The sequence below is a fragment of the Aphelocoma coerulescens genome, chromosome 2, assembly GCF_041296385.1.
Source record: "Aphelocoma coerulescens isolate FSJ_1873_10779 chromosome 2, UR_Acoe_1.0, whole genome shotgun sequence".
Lineage (NCBI taxonomy): Eukaryota > Metazoa > Chordata > Aves > Passeriformes > Corvidae > Aphelocoma > Aphelocoma coerulescens.
In genome coordinates, this window is record NC_091015.1 from 100,240,374 (window position 1) to 100,262,274 (window position 21,901).

Below are 21,901 nucleotides of genomic sequence, written 5' to 3' on the forward strand. Positions count from 1 at the left end.
AGATCATTAGATAATCACAAAGCGTACATAATGACGTTTTCTTGAACAATCAGGTGCACTTTAGCATTATTAGGGCAAAACCACCAAGTTGCTGCATTCTATGAGCATAAGATCACTGTGGAATGCAGTACATTTTATTCAAATATACCAATATTAAAGATGGGGAAAGCCCCATACTTGAAATTTTCAGGTTGATTTTTTTTTTTCCTTAAAAGTGTGCAGCAAACTGAAGACACATTATTTTTGTCAAAACTTATGTGAGCATGCAAATTCAGCATGTCAAAAAGAAGAATGATTATGCTGAGTTGCATGGTTTGTTACATTCTTTCTTCCTGCTATAAATAAATTATGATAAATTACACAGGCTTGCAATAGTTAATGCAATTTCTCCTTTAACACAAAAATATGAGTTCATCATTGTTTAGAAAAATGCACTTTGAATGGATTGCTATAAGCTCTTCAGTTTCTAACTTCAGTATTTTGCCAATAATCTTTTCATGTGTTAATGCTTAACATTCCATTTAGTTAAATCCAAATATCACTAAGGTTATAAAAACCAGTTTAATCCATCTTTTTACTGTTATTTTTTTACTGAGCTACAAGACATGGTCTTATTCACTGGAAGGCCTAAGCAAAGCAACTTGTCAAATCTTTTCCCACAGGTTAAATTCTGCCCACTGAAGTAGCAAACTCCAGAGCATCATAAAGGTCTCTACTACTTGACTGTCTGAGGAATATTGTCTTTGCAAAGTCTCCATAGAAGCCTGTTTACAACATTTCTCCTCACCTAATCAAAACAAATACAGTAGTCCTACTTTGCTTATTGTCTGAAATTACATTAGCAGTCTGAGGTTGGCAGCATCACTCTCCTGCCTTTATTTTTAACAGACACTTTTACAGATGATAGCCACCAGATATGCTTTCCAAAGCAAAGAGATTTCCTCCACTGGTTTACTTTTTGAAGGAGACAGACTCCTCAAAAACAAAATTCTAGAAAAAGTTAAGAACAAGCAGTAAAGACTTCAACACACTGTCATCAAGTACCAAAAGCATACTTCATATCATAATAAACAAGTTCTAGCCTTGAAACACTTCTAACAAAAGATGAAGTTCAAGACAAAAGATGCAGGTGTGAGAAGATAATTACCTCTTGATTAACTCATGACCCACAGCACTCATGCAAGTACACATGCTGTCCACGAGGCAGGAAAACAATATGCTATGAGCCTGGCACACCAGAACAGAGAACGAAACAAAGTGCACAGAAATGACCTGAGAAGGACCATCACTGGGGGAGACAGGTTATTTCAGTTAAAGGCATAGTAACACAAAAATTCAGCTACAGCACCAGCCATAGTCATGTACAATCTTTGATATATTGGCCAACACAGCTGAATCTGATGGGAAAGGATGATTATGGTAAAATAGATGTCCTCAGTGTCAGCAGCATGAAGTTTGGAGTGATCACCAGGCAGATTCTTAGATGTTTATGTATCAGAAGAGTAGAACATCCACATCTTTTAAGTACTGATCAGGGAAAAAAAACAAACTAGAAACAACACTAAGAAAACCATGAATCTAGGAGTTAAGAGTGAAAACAATTTAACAGAAGTCTGCCACTTTACAAGAACACACCTATTTCACTGTGACTGGCAAATTTGTAAAGAAAGTGTATTAGAGCATTTTAGATAATTCACAGCCTAAGAGTATTGCATTTAAACTCGGCCGGTCTTGATTTGTTTTACACTGACAGTGAAGCAGTAATTTGTGCGTTTAGACAAGTCATAAAATTACGTAAAGAAGAAAAGGAGTCTAACAGGCAATGTGTTCAAAGTCTCAAGTTCTATTCTGATACATTTTTAACAGGCAAATTGGTTTTCTCTCCCTCTCAGAATCAGTGGACAAGTTTAACAAAAGACTCAAAAAAATCAGAGGTCTTAACTTCATAAATTTGAAACTGCCTCCCCAGTCTCACTCTTCCACCCTGTTAATCTGAAGTACTTGGGCTGAGGGAACTTCAAAACAAATTTTATTCAGCAATTTGAGAAGTTCATGACAAATACTTGTTTTTCTGTGATTTCAAGTGTGTAACAAGTCACTCATACATAATTAGAATACCTATAATCTCTAGATTAGCTGTAGCACAGACAGATTTGTATTTTAGCAAATTATCAGCTTTGTCTATGCTTTATCACTGTTCTTAACTAAATTCTACACTGCCAATTTCATGCAAAGAGATGTGTTTTTAATTTAGGTTTATTGGGTGTTCCAAAAGGAAAGCTCATGTCTTCTACCGTACAAGGTTATCACAAGACAGTCACCTCAATTCAATAAAGAATGTCAAAGCAAAAGGAACTTTGTACTGTAACACTGCAATACCTTTAGTCAGCTTCCAGTATTTGTGTAAGGTGAAATTCTGCTTCTAGAACAAAGTCCAGATAAAAAGGCACTACAGCTAAACTGGTTTCCTCAGTCTCACATAGTCAAGGGGCTTTCCATCAACAGAATATGTCTTAGGTTTCAAGACTTTAACAATCCCATTTCTCTCTCCAGCAGTATTTCAGATCCTATTTTGGCCAGTATAGAACTCAAAAATTTACTCCCAGAATACAATGGTACTAGTTTGCAGGGACTTTCCAGACAAAAATCCCTACAGAGGAATACTGTGGGTGCAGTAAGAGCAATCCAGAGCCATACCAAAAAGCCTGACAGGGCGATCTTGCTGCAGCTGTTGAACAGATTGGTACTCTACAAGCCCACAGACTCCCATGACTCTGCTAAAGATCACCATTTCCTGCACACCACCACACATACACCTTTATCTCAGTCACTGCAGCTCAGTGTGTCTCAGGTTTAAACTCATATCTGGTTATTCAGCACACCCTTTAGTCACAGAGTGAGACAGCTAAAGGCAATAACGTCTTAGGCAATCTCTGGTAATCTTTTCTGCAGCAGTTTATCAGAGCCTCAAGTCTCCCGTCCAGATGGGGATAACAGACACTGTCACCTTACTACCCAGACAGTATAAAACCTTCAAAGATGCTTTGGGAGTATCACAAGAGGAGTAGCAAATGCCTGCACCTTAAAATAAATAAATAATCATTTTTAAAAATCATATATTAAATTGGAAACCTTCACCAATGAACACTAAAATCAACACTTCTCAGCTCTGGTCAGCATCATCCTTTAAGTTTCCCAGGCCAGGAACAAGTTGATCTCCCTCACCCTGCAGCACAACAGCCCTGACTGTAAATGGATGCAGGCATGCATGTACACAAAGAAGCACCAGATGGCCTGGGAATTCTGTTTTCTTTAGCATTTTGAAAACAGGATTTATCCCACCAGCCATCAGAAGAACACAACTAGTTAGTCACAAGAAAGAAAATCCTGAAGCAAAACTTTATTTCAGTGGTTTTCCCCTCAAAAAAAAAAAAAACCAACCCAGAAAAAGTTTATTTAAATGTTTAAAATAGTTGTCATTCTAGTTGAAACCTGTTGTTCTAATGTAACTTGTGTATTTGGAGCTAAAAGCATATTTTCCATTGGAACATTTTCAGCATGATTCAGAGCCATCCATTTGTTCTTTTAAGACAAATAATCTTCCACCTGCTTCTTAAAAAGCATTGGTTTAGATCATGCTCTTAAATAAAGCTTCCTTCCATAAATGCAGTAATTTAATAGTAAACCTTAAAAGGTTAATTTGAAAAATGTAACATGAAGTCAAATTCATTCATAGTTTACTTTCCAAGTGAGAGACTAAACCAAAAATAATTGAGGTATTAGAAATGGAAAGATAAAAAATTTAATTGACATTTATTCACAATCAAGATTTACTGAATTTGTAGTAGGAGCAAGACCAATTTCTAGAATATCTACAAATAAAGATTTACAATAAACTCAGACCACTTGAATTTTATGGATCCCTGACAGATTAGGAATCCAGTCTCTGCTCAATGCAGCAGTCATCTTCCCTGAACAGCACAATTTCCTTTCACCTCACCTGCAGCCAGCCTTACAGGGATAAGGGATGCACTCCATCACAGGATATCCCGATCAAGTAACGACCCTAAGACCACCTTTTCACCCCTGGTTCCATTTGAAACTCCACAGGTGAAACCTAGACAAAGGTGACTTGCTCTAAAATTCCTAGTGTCTTTCTAAATTCAGTATCAGCTTTGGTATTCTTATCAACTCTGGCTCCCTGTTAGATTCTGAAAATAAAAACTAGAGACAGCTAGGTCCAGTCAGCAATGAATTAGATAACAGCAGCATAAATTATACCACTCATCATGATCTCAAGAAAATTGTCTCATATAACAAGTCTAACATCTTCCTCCATAAAACTATACTTTTATTTTATTACAGCCATAAGAACCCTTAGATAAATTTCTGCAAGATCTCTGACTTTGGAGCAGATGAGCTAGTCCAGATCTGGCTTGAGCTATTTACCATGATTTCTGCTGCTGAACAACATAGGTGCAGCAGCTGAGCATTTATTTCTTCTCCACTTCATACTAATGTGTCTTACTTTGGTGGGGCAGACCAGAAGCACTCCCATGACCAAGCTATGAGAGCACCAAGTACATGAATCAATCCATTCCCAATAGTCTCAAGGCCCAACTCAACAACACGGACTGTTGCAGAACTTACACCTTAAAGAGCTCCTGTGCCCTCTGACAGATCTTCCCTTACTGCTTGGCCCCTTACTTATGCCATACTTTTAACAAATTTCTGACATTCAATGTTGCAAATGGTTTTTTTTTTTTGTTTTTTTTTTTTAACAATGAAACATCCCTGGAACTGATCCCTGACATGGCTTTCAGCACAGCCCCACAAACAGCTGAAAGGGCAGGTATCTGTCTACAGCACCAGCACGGAATGAGAAGCCAAGAACTGTTTCAAATTCAACTGACCACAAAACACCCATACTCTCAAAACACAGCTGATGAGTCTGACAGAAGCAAGCATCAGCATTCCTAAAATAGATGTGTGTAGTTCACAAGAGGCAGATTTTAAAAAAAATTAATCACGAAGGGAAAGGAGGAAAGCAGACAGCAAGAAGCACTGTCAGTGCAACCCTAAAGTGTTCTGCTCACAGTCACTCACCAGTTTTCCCTGGGTGGGAACTAATAAAATTACTCCTGCTGAACAAAACTGGCACAGTAGCAGGAGAGGATGGGTCTTATCGGTTGTACATACTGATTTGCAAATCCTGGGGATGCAGAACTGCATCAACAATGTAGCTGAACCCAGTGAAATCACAGGTCACACAGAGAGGTACGTGAGTTTCACTTGCACTCACTAGGTCAAAGACAGTGCCCTGGCTTTCAGCAGCACTGCAAGAACCTTGGTGTAACAACAGAAAAACAATGGACTGTGAGCTCTCAGTGTAATGTTAAACAAGGGAACATTAGGTAAGAAGCAATGCCATTTCATATAACATTCAGCAAACCATTATAACAACATTGCTGCGTGCCCAGCTCAAATGTCTGCACATTATTCAAAAGTCAGAAAAAAGCTACAAACAATATTTTTGAGCCTGAAAAGCATCTGTAAATAAATTTTGTTTTTATCTACTTAGACATAGACAAGATTAAGAGGTGGCTTGTGCATGAATTTAGCATACCTTCACGTGGAGAATATTTTTCCCCATAGTTCCATGACTTTTGTTGCCTGCCTGCTCAAGTACCAAGACAGGGGATAACAGGGACCATAAAAATATCAAATACAATAAAAAAGCAATTATTATGCTGACAAGTTCACATGCAACATGAGTAAGTAACTGCTTCTCATTAAAGACTCTTAAAGGCAGATGAACTAATGAGATCCAAGGTGAGCACTGACAGTAAAAAAGTGACAGGCTTAAAACATGCTCTTGGAAGAAGTTCTAGAGACTGATCAAGGAAGGGGAACAGATTAAGTGTTCACAATGACCCTTTCTGACCTGAAACAAATCTACAGTTCAGAACCTATTTGTTTACGAGCCCTCCATATGACTCTCTCCAATATAAAGAGTGACAGAAGAAATGACATCTAGGAGAATAGTCAGCTGACTTCCATTCAACATCATCATAACAGCCTTAACAAAAGATGTTAAAAGGAGGAAAAAATGGGAACAGAGACAGCTGGAACATCTTCTGGCCACTAACTCAAAGTAAGATTTCTTAGCAAATGCAGTAGCTCAGTCAGAAATGGCTGTGAAGCAGCCAGGTATTTTGGGGTGAGTGGAGTGGAGATAAAAGCAGGTAACAATAATCAGTGATTCTTTGCACATATTTCATTCTAATAATTCCCTTTGAAAAATAATTGCTTGAAAAACAAGAAGTTCTGTTAGTATGTGTAAATTTGTATTTATTTAGTCAGGCCTTAATAAAACTGTCTCCCTCCCTATTCCAGCACAAAAGGAAAATGTGCATCATAAATCCTAGCTGCCTCAAACATCAATTCCATTTCTTACTGCCACCAGGAACCAGCAGCCTCACAATGGCTTTGGAGATATAAAAGCCACTTTAAGTAACACCATAAATTCATTTAGATCTGACACCAAAGCTGCAGGCTTGTCTATGGTGCCACTTCTGCATTTATAATCTATTCTTCAGCAATAAAACGACCCTGAGTTTATTAGTACTGCAGGTTATGTCCATGTACAAGACAGCAACAGAAGTATACTCCAAAGCATGTATTTTCATTGTGGAACCACAGAGTCATTAAGATTGGAAAAGACTTCTGAGATTGAGTCCAAACACTAACTCAACACTGCCAGGTCCACCACTAAGACACATATCTAAGCATCACATCTACACATTTTTTGAACACTTCCTGGGATGGTGATGCCACCACTTCCCCAGGCAGCACATTCCAATGCCTGACAACCCTTTCAGCAAAGAAATTTTTCCTAACATCAAATCTAAACCTTGCCTGGCACAACTTGAGGCTATTTCCTCTCGTCCTATTGCTCACTACCTGGAAGAAGAGACCAGCCCCTACCCATCTACATCCTCCTTTCAGGCAGTTATAGAGCAGTAAGGTCCCCCCTGAATCTCCTAGAACACTAGCCCTACACCCAGTCTCCCACTCCCTGGTTTGCCTCTCAGAGAGCTTCCACTACCATCTGTGCAGAGGCAGAGATTACCCAAGTTTGGCATTTCACAGGAGATACTTTCCAAGCAAAGCAGATGACAGTCTCGGAAGTGGTCACATCTTGTCCCTCTGGAACTGCACTGAATTCATGTTTTGCTTTCAGAGACATTTTTTCACCACAAACTGCAGCTAGATCGCACAGGGTCAGTCAGTAGAAAATACTACCTGCTGCTTGTTTCCAATGAGCACTTTCACATCATGCACAAGACAAAAGAAACAAAAGAACTTCGTCCTCCACCTCACTGTATCAGCTCTGCAATGCAGACAGAAAATACATAGCTTTCTAAGACTCAAAAGGAAAAGCTTCCTTCCCATATAGAGTCTCTTGGAGTCTAATACACAACTTGTGCAAGTAAAGCAGGCAGTGCTGCTCAGAGAGCTGCTGCCTGTAGGGAGAGCTCCTCAGGCCTGAGGCTTTTCACAGGATCTATATTCACTGGCTCCCACAAGTCATTTAATGCTGCCTTATCTTGTTAATGAGGTTATTGCATATCCAATAAAGAGGAATTCATATTCTTTAAATACAAACCTAACCAGTTGTTTGCCCCGTAGCTTACAAGAAACAACTTTTTCAAACACCTTACTGAAGATTTTAGAATTATATAAAAGCTCTATCTGCCTTAAATTAAGAAGTAACTTTTGATTTCAGTAAACAGTAAGGTGCCTTACTGAATGCAAAAGAAACAAAATTCATTTTGAGGGCTATCCTTCAAGCCAGCACTTGCACTGCAGCTTGCCCCCTTCTCAACAGCTCCTCAAAGTCACAGCAAGCTCACACAGAGGTGTCACATAGATGTTCTTCAGACTATTTTCTCTTCCTAGAAAGCTTCCAGCATGCAGCTTACTGAAACAGCTGGGAAAGTTCTCCCCTCCCAGCATTACACAAATGCTGAGAAACTGGCAGCTATTATAGGAAAAAATCTGCTTTGTGAAACACAATTTGGATGAACAGTATTTTCTATTTACGAAAGAGCTCATCTTTCTGCTTTGTTTGACAATTTTTCAAGATTCTGATCATACTGGAAATGTTATCGGATGATCTGTCTTGCTCTGTCAAAGTGAGATGAAATTCTTCAAGAAGAAAGCATTCTATCAGCAGTTAATACAATAACATGTAGGGGGATGAAATCAAGGTCTGCTTTCCAGACCATAAGAATGTTGTAAAAGCAAAACTGAAATTTGCTGAAATAGGTGAACTTTTTTTTACAAAATACATTTTATGATCAAATCACGGACCAAAATATGCTGGGTGTTAAATGTGAAAATACATCAAAATCTAAGGACATGAACTGTAAAATGAGTAAATCTGCTGGCAAATTTCAATAGCAGAAAACAAAACTCACTTGTTTTTTTTTCACAGCACTGAATTTTTCTATTCCCACTCCCTTCTGAGAAATGCAGTCATCAACTTAAGCCCATTTTTTTGCTAATATACAGACAAATGTTCCAACTCCTTCCTCATTTTTTCCATCTTTAAAGTAAACATCTTTTTTCCTAAAGCTAGAAATGACAAATCAGAAAAGGATTGATTACTACAGGATAAATTTTAACACATATAATATGCAACACATACACATCAACATGCAACACAGGGAAAAAAACCCAATTGTAAGTAATATCAACAAAAGAGGGGATGGCTCAGAGAATTCAAGGGAAAACATGAAGGCAGTGGGTAAATAACATTATATTGTTTTCCACTCCAAAGTTAAGAATACTATATAAAATATTTTTTGTTGAGATTATTTCCTCTTAGATTGACCTCCCAAAATATATTATATACCCTTCATGAACTAAACCCCATCAACTAAAAGAAAAATTCCTCTCCAAGTGCCTACTGTTTGCAACATTTTGAGTTTTGATGCTCCAAAGGCTCACCGATTTTCACACCTAAAAACAAGGGGTTTGATTTTATGTTTTGATACCGTTCACTGAACAGAGAAAAGCCAACTGTGAAATATCATTGTATGAGCAGAAGGGAATGGAGACATACAGAGCACACATACAGGCTGATAACAGCTTAAGCAATCAGCTTAAAGGAGAAAAGGAAAAGTGCTACAGTCAACATTTAATGGCTTCACTGGCCTCTGTAAAAGGAACCGGCGATCTCTGCAGTCTTAGTAAGCAAGTTCCCCCATTAAAAAGAAAACCCATCAAAATTAACATCTTCTAATTAACTAGAAGTCAGGAACAAAACTCCAACGTGCTGCTGAGAGCTGCATGCAGAATTAATTGTGCCAGAGAGACACAGGGTACAGGTGGAGCCACCCTGCATCTGGGTGTTCCCAGCCCCAGCTCACAGTGTGGCCTCAGCAGATGAGACTCGTGGGTGGACTTGAGACCATTGGAGTGGGGCTGGAATTGCTCCTCTTCAGGGAAAGGGGATGCCAGTCACAAAGAACATTTCCTGCCACCCTCTCTTCACTGCTGAACAGCAGGGAAAGAAACTAAATCAAACCCAGCAACATGAAACCGCAGGAAAAGGGAGGAAAAGAAATTAAGTCTTTTGCACAACGAAGTTATATTGTTACACTGTTAAACCAGCTCTTTCCTCCACAGAGCTACAGCAGGATGTCTGAATTCCCACCAATTTACATCGACATCCAAAGACCAAAACATGACAGAAAAGTGGATACTGCCCACTGGACTTTACACTTGCAGGGTGCTGCCCTTCCTAGCAATACGACCTACTTTGAAGAATACCACCACTCTTCACTTATGTGCTTAATTCCAAGAGATAACAGACTCATCATTCATCATCTCTCAAAGCAAAGCACTCATGGAAGGTTCATTATTCAGGAAGAATTTCTACTCAGTAAGTAGCTTGAATATAAAACCTCCATACTGAGGATCAGCATCTCTACTGAATAGTGATCTTTGTTGCAACACAATGATTGCAGAGAATACTGGCGCGTTCAGACCTGCTTACAAAAATGGAAGTCTTGAGTTTGGTCTTTTTACATAAATGTAAGCTCTTAATTTAAAATCATACAATTATCATAGATCCAGGAACAACTAACAAGGTATGAAAAAGATTTAAGTGACAGAAAGCAGCCTTGACCAATCCTGGGTGGAAAAACAAGGGAGAAGAAGGAAAAATTTCGTAGGAAATGAAATGCTTCTTTTCTGAGAGAATTTGGAAAATACTCACTTGCACAGTTAAAGCAAGTAATGTTTGGCCCTCATACCAACAAGAGAGATGTGATGCAGCTAGCCTGTTTATATTATTTATCAAAATTAAAGTGAGAATTCATTCACAACCTGAGATAATTTTAAAGCTTAACAAAGACAACTGAAATTATTTATCATCCAATCACATCCAATCACATCATCCATAACCTACAAGACCTCACATAGTGAAATGTACGCAATAAGAAATTTAAAACTTAAAAATGGGAAGTGGTATCCTTGTTTAGTCTCAGTTGAGGTCAAAAAAGAAACAGGTGTTTTCCCAGTCAAGACTGCTAAATTACAAAAATCCTCTCAAGTCTACATTTATTTTAGAGAGATATATATATACACACACACATAATATACCAATAAAAATAATACAATCAATTATTAGTGCTACAAAGAACTACTGTGAAAAGCATTGTTTTCAAACAGCCACAAAAGAATTAATCCTCAGATAAGCTATCCTTCAAAATAATGTTGCAGTGTAGAATAATTTAATTAGAGGTCACAGTCCATAAATGGTAACACTGCTTTTCTAACTGTATATTTGATACCACTATGTTCATATAAAGTGAAGTTTTTCAAAAGAAAGTACCAATATTCTCCACATATTTGTGTAGTTATTTGTAGTATTCCACAAACATTAAACTGGGTCTTCTATCAGGATTTCCAGTCTATTTATCATACAAACTGTACCACATAAAATAATGAAATACAGAATAAATTCAATGTGTTTGTCAGTAAACTTAAAGAAAAAAAAAAGAAGGGGGAGAAAAAATAAAAAGAGACAACATTTGGTATTTGTTTGGATAAACTATCTGTGGTTCCATAACAACAAGGAAGGGAAACAATCTGAATCTGTACAGATCAAAACCAAACAGCCAACATAAATTAACTCTTAATATTTTTCATGCTTCATAGTCTGAGTCTGGACCTTCAACAAATATTTCAAAATAATCTCATCACAATATAGCTAATGGCCCAGGACACATTTAAATTGATGCACAGAAATAAATGGAAATAGTAAGTCAAATGAAGAGCAGATGGTCACTCTAAACACTTCATTACCCTCCAACCCTTTTATTTCTAATGCAGAAAGAATAAAAGAACATTTACCATAGTCTACATTGGAAAACAAGCACTAAAACCTCCCTATGTGTTTCTCAAGTATTTAAAATACTAACCCAGAAACACTATACACACTGTTAGCAGCTGTTGAGTTCATCCTTCTAGCAAGAAAAGAAATTATTTGTACTTATCCTTACATTTACTTTGCAAAGAGCCTACAGACTCCATGAAGCGTATGTTCTCCCTTCTTCTTTCAACCTCCTGTCCACATCATTTAAGTTTTCAGGTCCATTTTTGTTGCCTTGTGTGAAACCATACAATCTTAAAGCATGGTGGTTTAACCTTTGAATTAATTATTTCACCGACAGCTCCTAGTGTTTCCCTAATGTCAGCTCTACAAATAGGAATGTTCACAACAAGCAGTCCTCACCTGCACCATTTGTGCCCTGGCAGACAGGGCACTTACATGGGTCAAGCTGGCTGAATGAGCTGCTGAGCCAGCCACAGACTCATGGCCACAGCCGGGAAATTGAATTTTCTTGGAGAAGGAACAGGACTGAGGGGCGCTTCAAATTTCTGACAGCTGCAGAAAACCACAGAAATTTTCTAAACTAGTAAGAGGGAATAGGACAGACAACTATGCTCAAGCCCCAAACCAGAAGGAAGCAGACCTCTAATGCTCTTTAAAGTGCCTCCCAGAAGAGACCCCTCACAGCTTGTGTAGCTAGCTGCTCCTGGGATGAAAATAAAACTACTTTTACAACTTGGGGAAACAGTGTCAGGTAAAGGAAAACTCACAAAGCTAAAAGAAATCTGCTCTTATTAAAAAGAAATTTCATTAGGTATCATGCTGGTAATACAGATGATATCCACACAGAAAAAGTATAGATAATTGCTCAAGGACAAGATTGCAGATGAAAAGGGTGAGTTGAAACAGTTGGGAATTTAACAACAGAAGCCCTGAATTCCAAAATAGATTTATGCTTGAAGAAGGTGAGACACTAAACAAGGCCAGCCTCTCAGAGAAAGTTACATAAAAAAAAGTATTTACAGAGGCACTACAAGTAGGAGCACAAAGAAGTGCATGAAGACAAAGCATGTGCAGAGAAGGAGAGATAGCTGTCCCCTTCCTGTTTCAGAAAAGGAACAGATGAACAATACATCCCTTACTTTATATATAGTTTCTAGTCTCTTCAGCTTATCAGCCTTTTTCTTCCTGTACCATCTTCTGCAATCCAAACAAAACTAGTCCTCAGCTTGCTCTTAGACATGTACTCACTTCCAAAATCTCTTTGTTCCTTTTCTTGCCTCATAGGAACTTTTTACATTACAGATGTTCTTTTTCCTCTTCAGGACTCCTAATAAGAGCCTGAAGCTACGGGCTTGCCACCCAGCACTCTAGGCTAGAACACAACCATTGGAACAAAACCCCAAAACACATCAGAGGTACACTGTTGACAAAAAAGTTCCTGTATTGTCAAATTGTTCTGTAAGTTTCCTTCTTATAGACCCTCTCCCTTCAAATCCATGGTGGTCTCCAAAGCTTCTCCAGTGTTCATTATCATATAGCTAAGCCCAGTGCAAACATCTGCTATGAAATGCATTTTTGTGCTAACAAACGAGAGGCCCCAGACACACTGACATTTCACATGGTTACTCTCCTAAGCACAGCTGTCTTCTAGTCCACTGCAAAAACGCTTCTGAAAGAATGCATGTGACAACCTTATCTTCTCCCCATCTCTCCAAACATATAGGCTCTCCATCAGAGAATTAGTACCAGGTGCTCTTACTTTTGTATCTGCATTATACTACTCTCATCACTGCCTTTCTCCCCCTCCCTGGTTGTCAACTCTTTGCAGCAGCACTCCTGTCATCCTGTCTGTATTACACTGAAAAATTGTATTGGTTTTCATTAATAACTAATGGAACTCACAAGCAGAATTTCTCTTACATATGCCAAAACAAAACACTGCTTATTGTCTCCCTTTTCTACTACGTACTGTTGTGATGTCTTTTATCTGTTATCTGCTGCAGATTTATTGGGGATGTTTGGCAAGCACATCAAGGGCCAAAAATTCCCTCTTCTCTCTCAAGAGCCTAACATTGTGCATTTCTGAAGCATGGCTGCAGTCATGCATGCAGACCCCATCTCATTTCTCTCTCTCTGGGGATGTGCATGCTCCTGATTCTGTATGTGATTCTACTGTGAATGCCTTTCACACACCTTCAGCGTACACTGCAGCAATGCATCAAGGCATATGGAACAGGGATAACATAATTAAAGGCTATTACCAGCAGACAACACATTGAGTTCTAGCTACAGCTGCTTAATCAGAGCTGTAAGGTACTCAAAAGGCATTTCAATGTGAACTGAAAGAGCAAAAATACCCAACCTCTTCTACCAACAGGGCTTGATCAGTTTATGAAAGGGATTACTGGCGCTCACAGGAACTCATGAATGTGAGAGGCCTTTCCCTTTCCAGTGTTGCAAAAATGCTTTTAACATTTTCCAGCAAGTACTCTAATTTTATGTTGTTGAAAGGTAACTTCTGCATAAAGAAGGCATATTACCAATTTTATAAGTGATAAAAGCTTTAAAGAATTTATTAAAAATCCCATTACCCATGTGATGTAACATATCTATTGAAGGGGGGGTGTCTGTGTGTGCAACTCCTTCATTAGGAAACTTCAGAGCATGACCTGAATCCAAGTGTCTACATGCATATCAGTGCATTTCTCTAGAGTTAATATTCATGAAACATTATTTGGAAATCGTGTGTGATATGGAAAAAAGAAAAAATGAGTTGCACTTCTGTCCTGGTATTTATAACTTTATCAAGTCAAATACACTAATCAATAATTATAAGACAGAGATGACTGCACAAGAGTTAATTTAACATTTATATGTGATGTAAGCACAGAGGCTAGACAGAAATTTTTGCTATGTTCATGCTACCCCAATAAGAAAAGAATACAACACTTAGGAGATCAGAGATTAGAAAACAGTATTGAAGAACATTTACTATTCCTATCCTGAAGTGTTTCCATAGCAGCCAAAACAATTATTAAAACAGATACACCAAAAGGAAGGCAAAGAAATAATATAAAAGCTATTCATCTGAAAATAATTCACAGAATTGAAGAGTTATATTTGACTCGTTGATTAATTTAATCATTAAACATTACATACTTTCTAATACATCACACAAGTCTTTGTAATGATGCCCACAGCAGCAGAGGAATTTATCAGAGCAAGAAGATTTTTAGAAAGAAGTATTTATAACAGACAACATGTGACTGCTGTGGATTCACATCACAGAAAATGTAAGGTATCTTAGATCTGCTTTGCAGGATGAGGATTTTCATACTGGAGGAAGCTTACCATTTGCTTCTTCTTTTATCCCACTTAAGACTACAGAAAGCCAAGAACACTCTACACGTGTTCATTCTCCTCCTGCCCTCCCACAATTTATTAGAGAATACCGTTTCCAACGGCATTAAGTGACATTAATTCCTGCTACTCTGGACAGTCCCACTGAATAGCCATCTTTCATATGTGCCCTTTAAGCTTTCATAAGATGCACCTAATTAAAAATCAAAGACTCAGTTTTTAGAAATGTCAGCAATCATGCCTTGGAGTTAAGAAAAATTTGGCTTTTTGGCTTTTTCTGTGAGCCATCTATGTACTAACTGGCAGGCACCATCACTGCTGCCTAAATGTCAATGCTCTTTCCTTGCATTCTTTCTGTAAGAACACAGCATCACCTACAACCATTCTTTTCTTTCATTAGAGTCATGAGTCCTCCAGAGGCAAGACTGTTTTGGCAACAGTGAGCAAGTGGCCTTCCATCTGCCCACAACCAAGTTGCAAACTCTGACCAGTTAACAGCCTCCAGTGTAAGCCAGAGTGCAACACAAAAGATACTGAATAGGTTCCCAATGGTAAAAAGAAATACACAGCTACGTGTGAGGGAGGAGGGATGGTTTCTAATGGAAGCGTTTTTCTCCTTGCATCAGCTCTCATCACTGGATTTCTGATGTGCAGACACGTGGTGTCAGGTCAAGAAGAAGTAATGACACCATTTATGTTCCCCTTCCCATGGGAAATCACCCCACAGCAACAGAACTGGTCAACTGCCACTCACTCCTGTATAACAGATCCAGCCTTAATAGCATCTCACATTCAATACAGGGCCCTGAGGAGCTTGTGGGTTTAAAAAGCCATCCAGTGCATTATTCTGTTTAGAAAGAATACTTTTAAAGTATGTGATTCTTGCCTTAAGAGTGAAGAAAAAAGCCAGCATCATTAAGCAATCCTTGAAATTTCATGCAAGAAGCTGAGTACAGAAACCCTTATCCTGGGGTATCTGCAGTGCTCAGAATAATCTTATGTTGACATTCGTTTGGGGGCAGCTGTGTACGAACCAAGTTTGTGAAAGCCAGAGAACACCTACAAATGAAAGAGTACACAGCACGTAGAAGGGAAGGCTAGCAGATGGGGTAGCCCAAGGGCAGAGCACATGCAGTAAAAAGAATAAAGTGCAAATGCCCCAGAAGAAAGAGAGTGTGGAGGCACAAATAAAGAAGAAAGATTACTCTAGTTCACTACTGCTCTACAGCCTAAAGAAGAACATGCTGAGGAAGAACTTGGAGATCAGGGCAGATGTCTACTTCTGTTACCACCATAAACTGACCAGAGTTAACAAGATGTGCACTTTCTGATACAGACACTATCGCACAAATTATAACATTAACTGCAAAGATAGTTATCAATTTACTGATGTAGGATTTTTTTTTCCAACAGCCCCCATACAAGAAAACATTGTGGCAGAACCTGATACATTTAACTTGGACAGAAGTTTCAGGGTTTCAGTTTTATTTGAATATTAAAAAAACCCATGAAACAATAACTGGGGAAAAAAAAAAGAAACCCTGAACTTTTTTTCTATGTATATAGCTAGTTTTCCTCCAGTCAGGCCTCTTCTGTCATTCCTTCACACAAGTAAATAAACCCCGTAGTCTTTGAAATCCAATAAACCTTTCAATTACTTCTAAATGAAGTCTTAGAGATAGCCTAAAAAGTTGTAGTTGCAAGAGTATTGTGTTCTAATATCAACAAGTTCCTTTTCCAACTAGAAGGGCAAGAGGGGTGCAATGTCACCATGTAGTAAAAAGAGCACATTTTATAGATGTCGGTATCTCCTGAAATAAGTGCTTGCAAACACAATCAGCAGCACAGTGAAATCCTCTGCAATCATCTCCATACTTGACTTCGTGAGTAAGCTGCTCACTGGTGATGAAGCCCACACTCCCTCCTTTTGATAAAATTTGAGCTGAAATGAGAGAAACCACCATACACTTTTTTTTTTAAGAGATTCTACTCAATTCATTCAGCTTAACCAGTCCTGCACCTCAGCTTCTCAGTATTAAAGCACGTTCTGTTTCATGCCCTATTCCCATAAAATCTAGACCTGCAAAGCTCAGAGAAACTTTACTGATCAACTTCTATAAATGGTGCAACGCCTCTTTCAGTTTTTCTAACTCTCAGTGTGGGTGTTACTTTCTGTGAAAGAAAGGGAAAAAACATGACAAACAGATATGTAATTCAACAGAACAGTTTTTAATCCTCAAAACACCGACAGCTATTACATGTTCCAAAGCCCTCCATCAGTCTAGGGATTTGGGTGAAAAAAAACCCGCCAACTTCTTACTCTGTCTTTGGACAAATGAGCTACAACCACCACACGTGCAGCTCACATTCTGAGAACGCTGGCAAGTCTAAGCTTCATTTGGAGGTCAGTTCAAGCAAGAATGCTCCACAGCTTCTTTACTGCGTCAGGCAGATATGTCCATACATTTTCAGCACTCAAGGACTAAGAGTGTCATTACCTCACTTTCTGATGCTACAAATCGTCAGACCATCTCAAACGGGCTCTAGAGAAAAATCTGACCTTTGATAAATCAGAGTATAACCTTACACAAAATATTTACCAAACTTATTGACACAGACCTCTGTAAGTAAACCCTTTGCACACTGATAACAATCATCAAGTCTACTTTATAAAAGATTTGTGCTGAGATGCTAGGAGGAGTGCAGCAAGTTGTGAAGGAGATGTGGGGAGAGGAAATACATTACCATTTCAAATATCTGGAAATGTGCAATGTAGGGAGGCCTGATAATGCTGCAGCAAGTATCTCTAGGTGGCTCCGTTCACATACTTCTGTATTCACTTGTAAGAGTCTTACTCAATCTCTTCTGTTTCTTTTAAGCAGAAACAATAGGGTTGCCAAATTCCATGTTTTAGTGAAATGGTGCCAATATATACAGATGACAGCTAATATGAAAGGCACCTAACAAGAGTCTAAAGGTACTCCAAAAAAGCCCTCTCTTTTATACTGCTGGAGATTGAAGCAGTGCACAATTTCTCAGGTTGCTACACTCACTATTACTAAGTTCCCCCACCTGTTTTTTTAGACCAAGCTTAATGGCTGTTGACTATCTGGGCTGAAATGGAAAGAAGATTAAATGTTTTTCAAACATGATAAACTTCCATACTATTTCATGGGAAACTTGGGTTTCAAGAGGGAGGGAAAAGGTCAGCAAAAAAGGATGGGTGTTGAGTATCTAGCAGCTGTGAGGAATGGAAAAAACAAAACTGCAAATTGCCGATACACACGGTGCAGCTGCCTTTAAGAGAGAGAAAAGGACACACAACGGGCTCTAGGGATGCTGAAACACCTACAAACGCGGCCCAACCTCAGCGAGCAGGCACAAACAACACAAGCACAGCCCCACAGGCCGGCACCGTCCCTTCCTCATTCCTCCCGCACAGCGGCGGGAGGGGAGAAAGTTCAGCGCCGGCACGGTCCCCGCACCCACGGGCCAGGTCGGGCTGCACCCCCGGAGCCGCCCGGGCTTACCCCTGACCCCGGCCCCGCAGCCAGGTGCCACAGGACGGGCAGAGCGCCTTGGGCATCCCGGAGGGCCCTTCAACCGGCCCCGGCCGCGGGGGCGGGGGGAAACAAGAACTAAGGAGGAGAAGGAGGCAGCGACCCCCCGGAGACCCCCGCCGCGGCGGAGGCAGCCCGGCCGCGCCTCGCTCTCCCCGCGGCGCCACAGGTGCCGCGGGGCTGGGGGCTGCAAGCCGGAGGGCAGCGAGGCCAAAGGCACCGCTGCCCCGCGGAGGCTCCGTTCCCACCCGGGCAGCACGTCGGGGTGCCCCCCACGGCCGGCGGTGCCGTCGGGCGGAGTCAGCGGGCAGCCCCCCGCACCAGCCGGGGAAGGCACAGGTAGCGCCCGCACCGCGGGAATGGCCCCTCCCGGGAGAGGCGCCGCGGAAGGCAGCGCTGCAAGGGGCTGTTTTCGGCAGCGCAGGCGAGGAGGAGAGCGGGCGCCCACCTCCCCGCTGGCTCCGGGGAGAGGGAAGAAGGGCGCAGACGGCTCCCGCGGGCAGGACGGGGGCGGGCGGCGGTCATGGCGGGGAGGCGCGCCGCGCACCTGGCAGCAGGTGCATGCAGGCGGGGACGGCGGCGAGGGCGCCCGCGGAGGGAAGGACGAAACTAGCGAGGCTTTCCTGGCGAACGGCGCCTGTTGTGCGGCCGGGGGGGGGCACTCGCAGGTGCCCGTCGCCAGGGAGGGGGGGACGATGCGGAGGAGGGGAGAGGGTAGCTGCAGGCGCCGTTTTGCAGGCGGCGGAGGTAAGCGCACGCTACTCACCGGCAGCTCCACGTTGACTTCGGTCCCGTCCAGGAGAAGGACGCGGCACTGCAGCACCGGCTTGCTGCCGCCGGCCGCCGGGATGTGGACGGGCACTCCGGCGCTGTGCACGACCCCTCCGGGGTGCGGCGAGGAGGGGAAACCTCCCGAGCCGACGGCGGCGGCGGCCGCTCCTCGCAGCCCCCCGTCCCGCTCGTCCCCCTCGCCGCCGAGCCCACCTCGCCCGGCTCCTCGCCCGTAGCGCTGCATCGACCGCCGGCCAAAGGTCCTGCGCAGGAACCGCAGCATCCTGGGGGCGCCCTGCCCGGCCGCTCACACCCCCGAGCCCGCAGCTCCGCGCCCGGCACCGCGGCGCCTCCCAGAGCAACGCAGCAGCGCCGCCCGCCGGGAGCCAGCCCGCGCCGGGAGCCGGCCGCACCGCCCCGCCGCCCGCTCCGCCCTCTGCAGCGCCGCCCGGCAGCGGCACGGCGGGGCGGGGCGGGACGCGGCTCCTCCCGCCGCCGCGCACCGGGGTCCGCGACCGGCGTGGCGGGCAGGGGGAGCTGCTGAGGCGGGAGGCGAGCGGCCACCTGCGGGGGAGGTTGGGGCGAGCGCCCCGCAGCTCAGGTGCGGAAGAGCCGAGCCTTTCCACTCCGCTCTGCTCCGCTCCTCCAGAAACTGCCCCGGCTCCGCGGCCGCTGAGGTGGCGTCTACGCGACGGCAGCCCCTCGCCACCGCCCCCGGGCCGGGGAGGGGAGAGTAGCGGCGGGGGCTCGGAGCCTCTCTGCCCCGGGCAGCCCGTGCTTCGCGCTGAGCTCTCCGGGCCGCCCCCGCCCCGCGTCCCCGCCCGCGCCCGTCTGCCGCTTCCGCCCCTTCGGACCGGCGGAAGAGGGGATGGGGGAAGTTATTTACGAAATAAAAAAAGACGAGGGGGATGGAGAACTGGGCGCAGGCAGAAGGACGGGTCTCGCCTGTGTTGGGGGTGGCCAAAGCGGCGGATCCCGCCGGGAGGAGGAGGAGGAGGGCAGCGCACCGCCTCTCCCGCCGCCGCCTACATCCCTTGTGCACAGACACGTCTGCCCGGTGCGTGGGAATGCTCCCGCATTTGCCTTTGCGATCAGCGCGGTCTGGTGGTTTAAGGAAACCGCTGTGAGAACTTGGTCCCATGGAAAAAGCAGACCCTCCAGACCGTCCCGGGGTTTTACTCCCTTTCGCTTCTGTAGCTGTGAGGAAGGAGTACGGGTTTGTTTATCTGTCACAGAAAATCCATAGGTACAAATACTCTCACGGTCGCTCTGCCAAAAAGTTAAATATTTATGTATTCTGGCTCGGGTGGGAGCGCTTTTGCTGAATTGCTACGTATAAAATACTGGACGTGAATCATGTCTCACAGAAACAATCAGTGAGGCTAATTCTGTCACCTTACGGTCAGATGTGATCTGAGGAGCTTTGAACTGAAATAATTTGCTGCTTCTAAGGGGTGGGTTTGGGGTTTTTTCTGCTGTGAATTTATTTTTCTTAACCTTACTTCCAGGCCCGTTTACACAAGCATTGTCCTATTAAGTATTCAGAAAGCCTGCCAAAATGTCTCAGCTTGTCATTTTTTATTGAGACTTGATAGTATTAGGTAACTGCCTGCTGCTTCTGCATCCTTTTCCATGTTCCTTCAATGCCCTGGATCAGGTCTTGAAGTGTCTCATTAGCCAAGACCGTCACTGAACTGCATGATCTTTGGCAGAGATCTACCTGCAGCCCTTCTGCACTATATGGCTGCATAAAAGAGCTTTTATAGAAACAGAGTGGAAAGGTGCTAATCTTTGCCTGCTAATGCTCACAGTCAAAAGTAGACACTTACTACAGATTATGGGGGTTTTTTTCTGGTTTTTTTTTTTTTCCTTGCATTAGGAGCAGAATTTCAATTTTCTTTCATATCCTGAATGGTGTAGCATACCTTGAGGTTTTTTCACTGCTTTGAACACTGTGAAGATATCCCAGTCCCATAAAGCTCGTTTGCATACCACAAGCAGCACAAATTATCTTAAGAATTGGAAATTCAGCAGAAATACTCTCGTCTCTTGAGGGAGCTACAGCAATTCTGGTGCAAAGGAGAGTGGGGTGGAAGAGAGGTCTTGCATCACTTGGGACTGGGCTGGCAGAAAACCGAGCAAGTCTTTTGCCGTGCTAAAAATCTTTTTAACTCTGAAGCTGTGAGACTTCAGCCCTTTGTCTCTTTCAACTTCTGTCATGGAAACAGAAGTCTGGTATTTTAAAATGCATAAACGTAGGCTTGCTTGACTTACATTAGCAGCACACCTGATACAGACCAATGGCCATACCCCAGAGGCAGTCCTGCATTTACAGAACTGCCATAGAGATGCTGAGGTCCCATTAAGTCTCATGTTAAGAAATACAAGGTAATTCTCACAGTAAAGGATCTTTTGGAAGGAGCTGGTGGTGGGAGGAAATAAAGCTGGTTCCTTAGTACTCAGCCTCTCCGAGTAAAACAATCCCACCGTTATTTTGTCTCATGTTACCAGCAGAGCTATCTTTAGCCCTGAAACAAAAACCTTGAGCAACTGTGGTACTGAGGATGCCTCGAGAAGTATTTAAACTAGCATTTATATTCAGATTTTTATTTCTATGTTTCACTCATTTACATCCTCTCTCCATTTTCAGATTGCCAGGCCCTGAAGGGGTTTGGTTTGCTGGCACCTGTCCTGCAGTCCCTCCTCAGAGTGCCTGCTACTTGCTTCTAATGAAAGGCACAAGCAGAAACTGCCGTGGTGCTCATCTGCATTGTAGCTAAGGGCATTACTTTTAAATCTT

At 42.4% G+C, this 21,901-nt stretch overlaps 1 protein-coding gene across 2 annotated transcripts in view; it reads right to left on the bottom strand.

Moving 5' to 3' along the window:
* Positions 1 to 19,487, bottom strand: part of EPB41L4B (erythrocyte membrane protein band 4.1 like 4B) — a 166,238-nt gene extending 146,751 nt beyond the window's left edge. The window contains exon 1 of one of the 2 annotated variants that reach the window (XM_069004155.1): positions 19,097 to 19,487. In XM_069004155.1, coding sequence (XP_068860256.1) covers positions 19,097 to 19,384 — 288 coding nt within the window. In that variant the 5' untranslated portion in view covers positions 19,385 to 19,487. The remainder of the gene's footprint in view (positions 1 to 19,096) is intronic. The other variant, XM_069004154.1, reaches the window with a different exon arrangement.
* Positions 19,488 to 21,901: the final 2,414 nt, after the last annotated feature.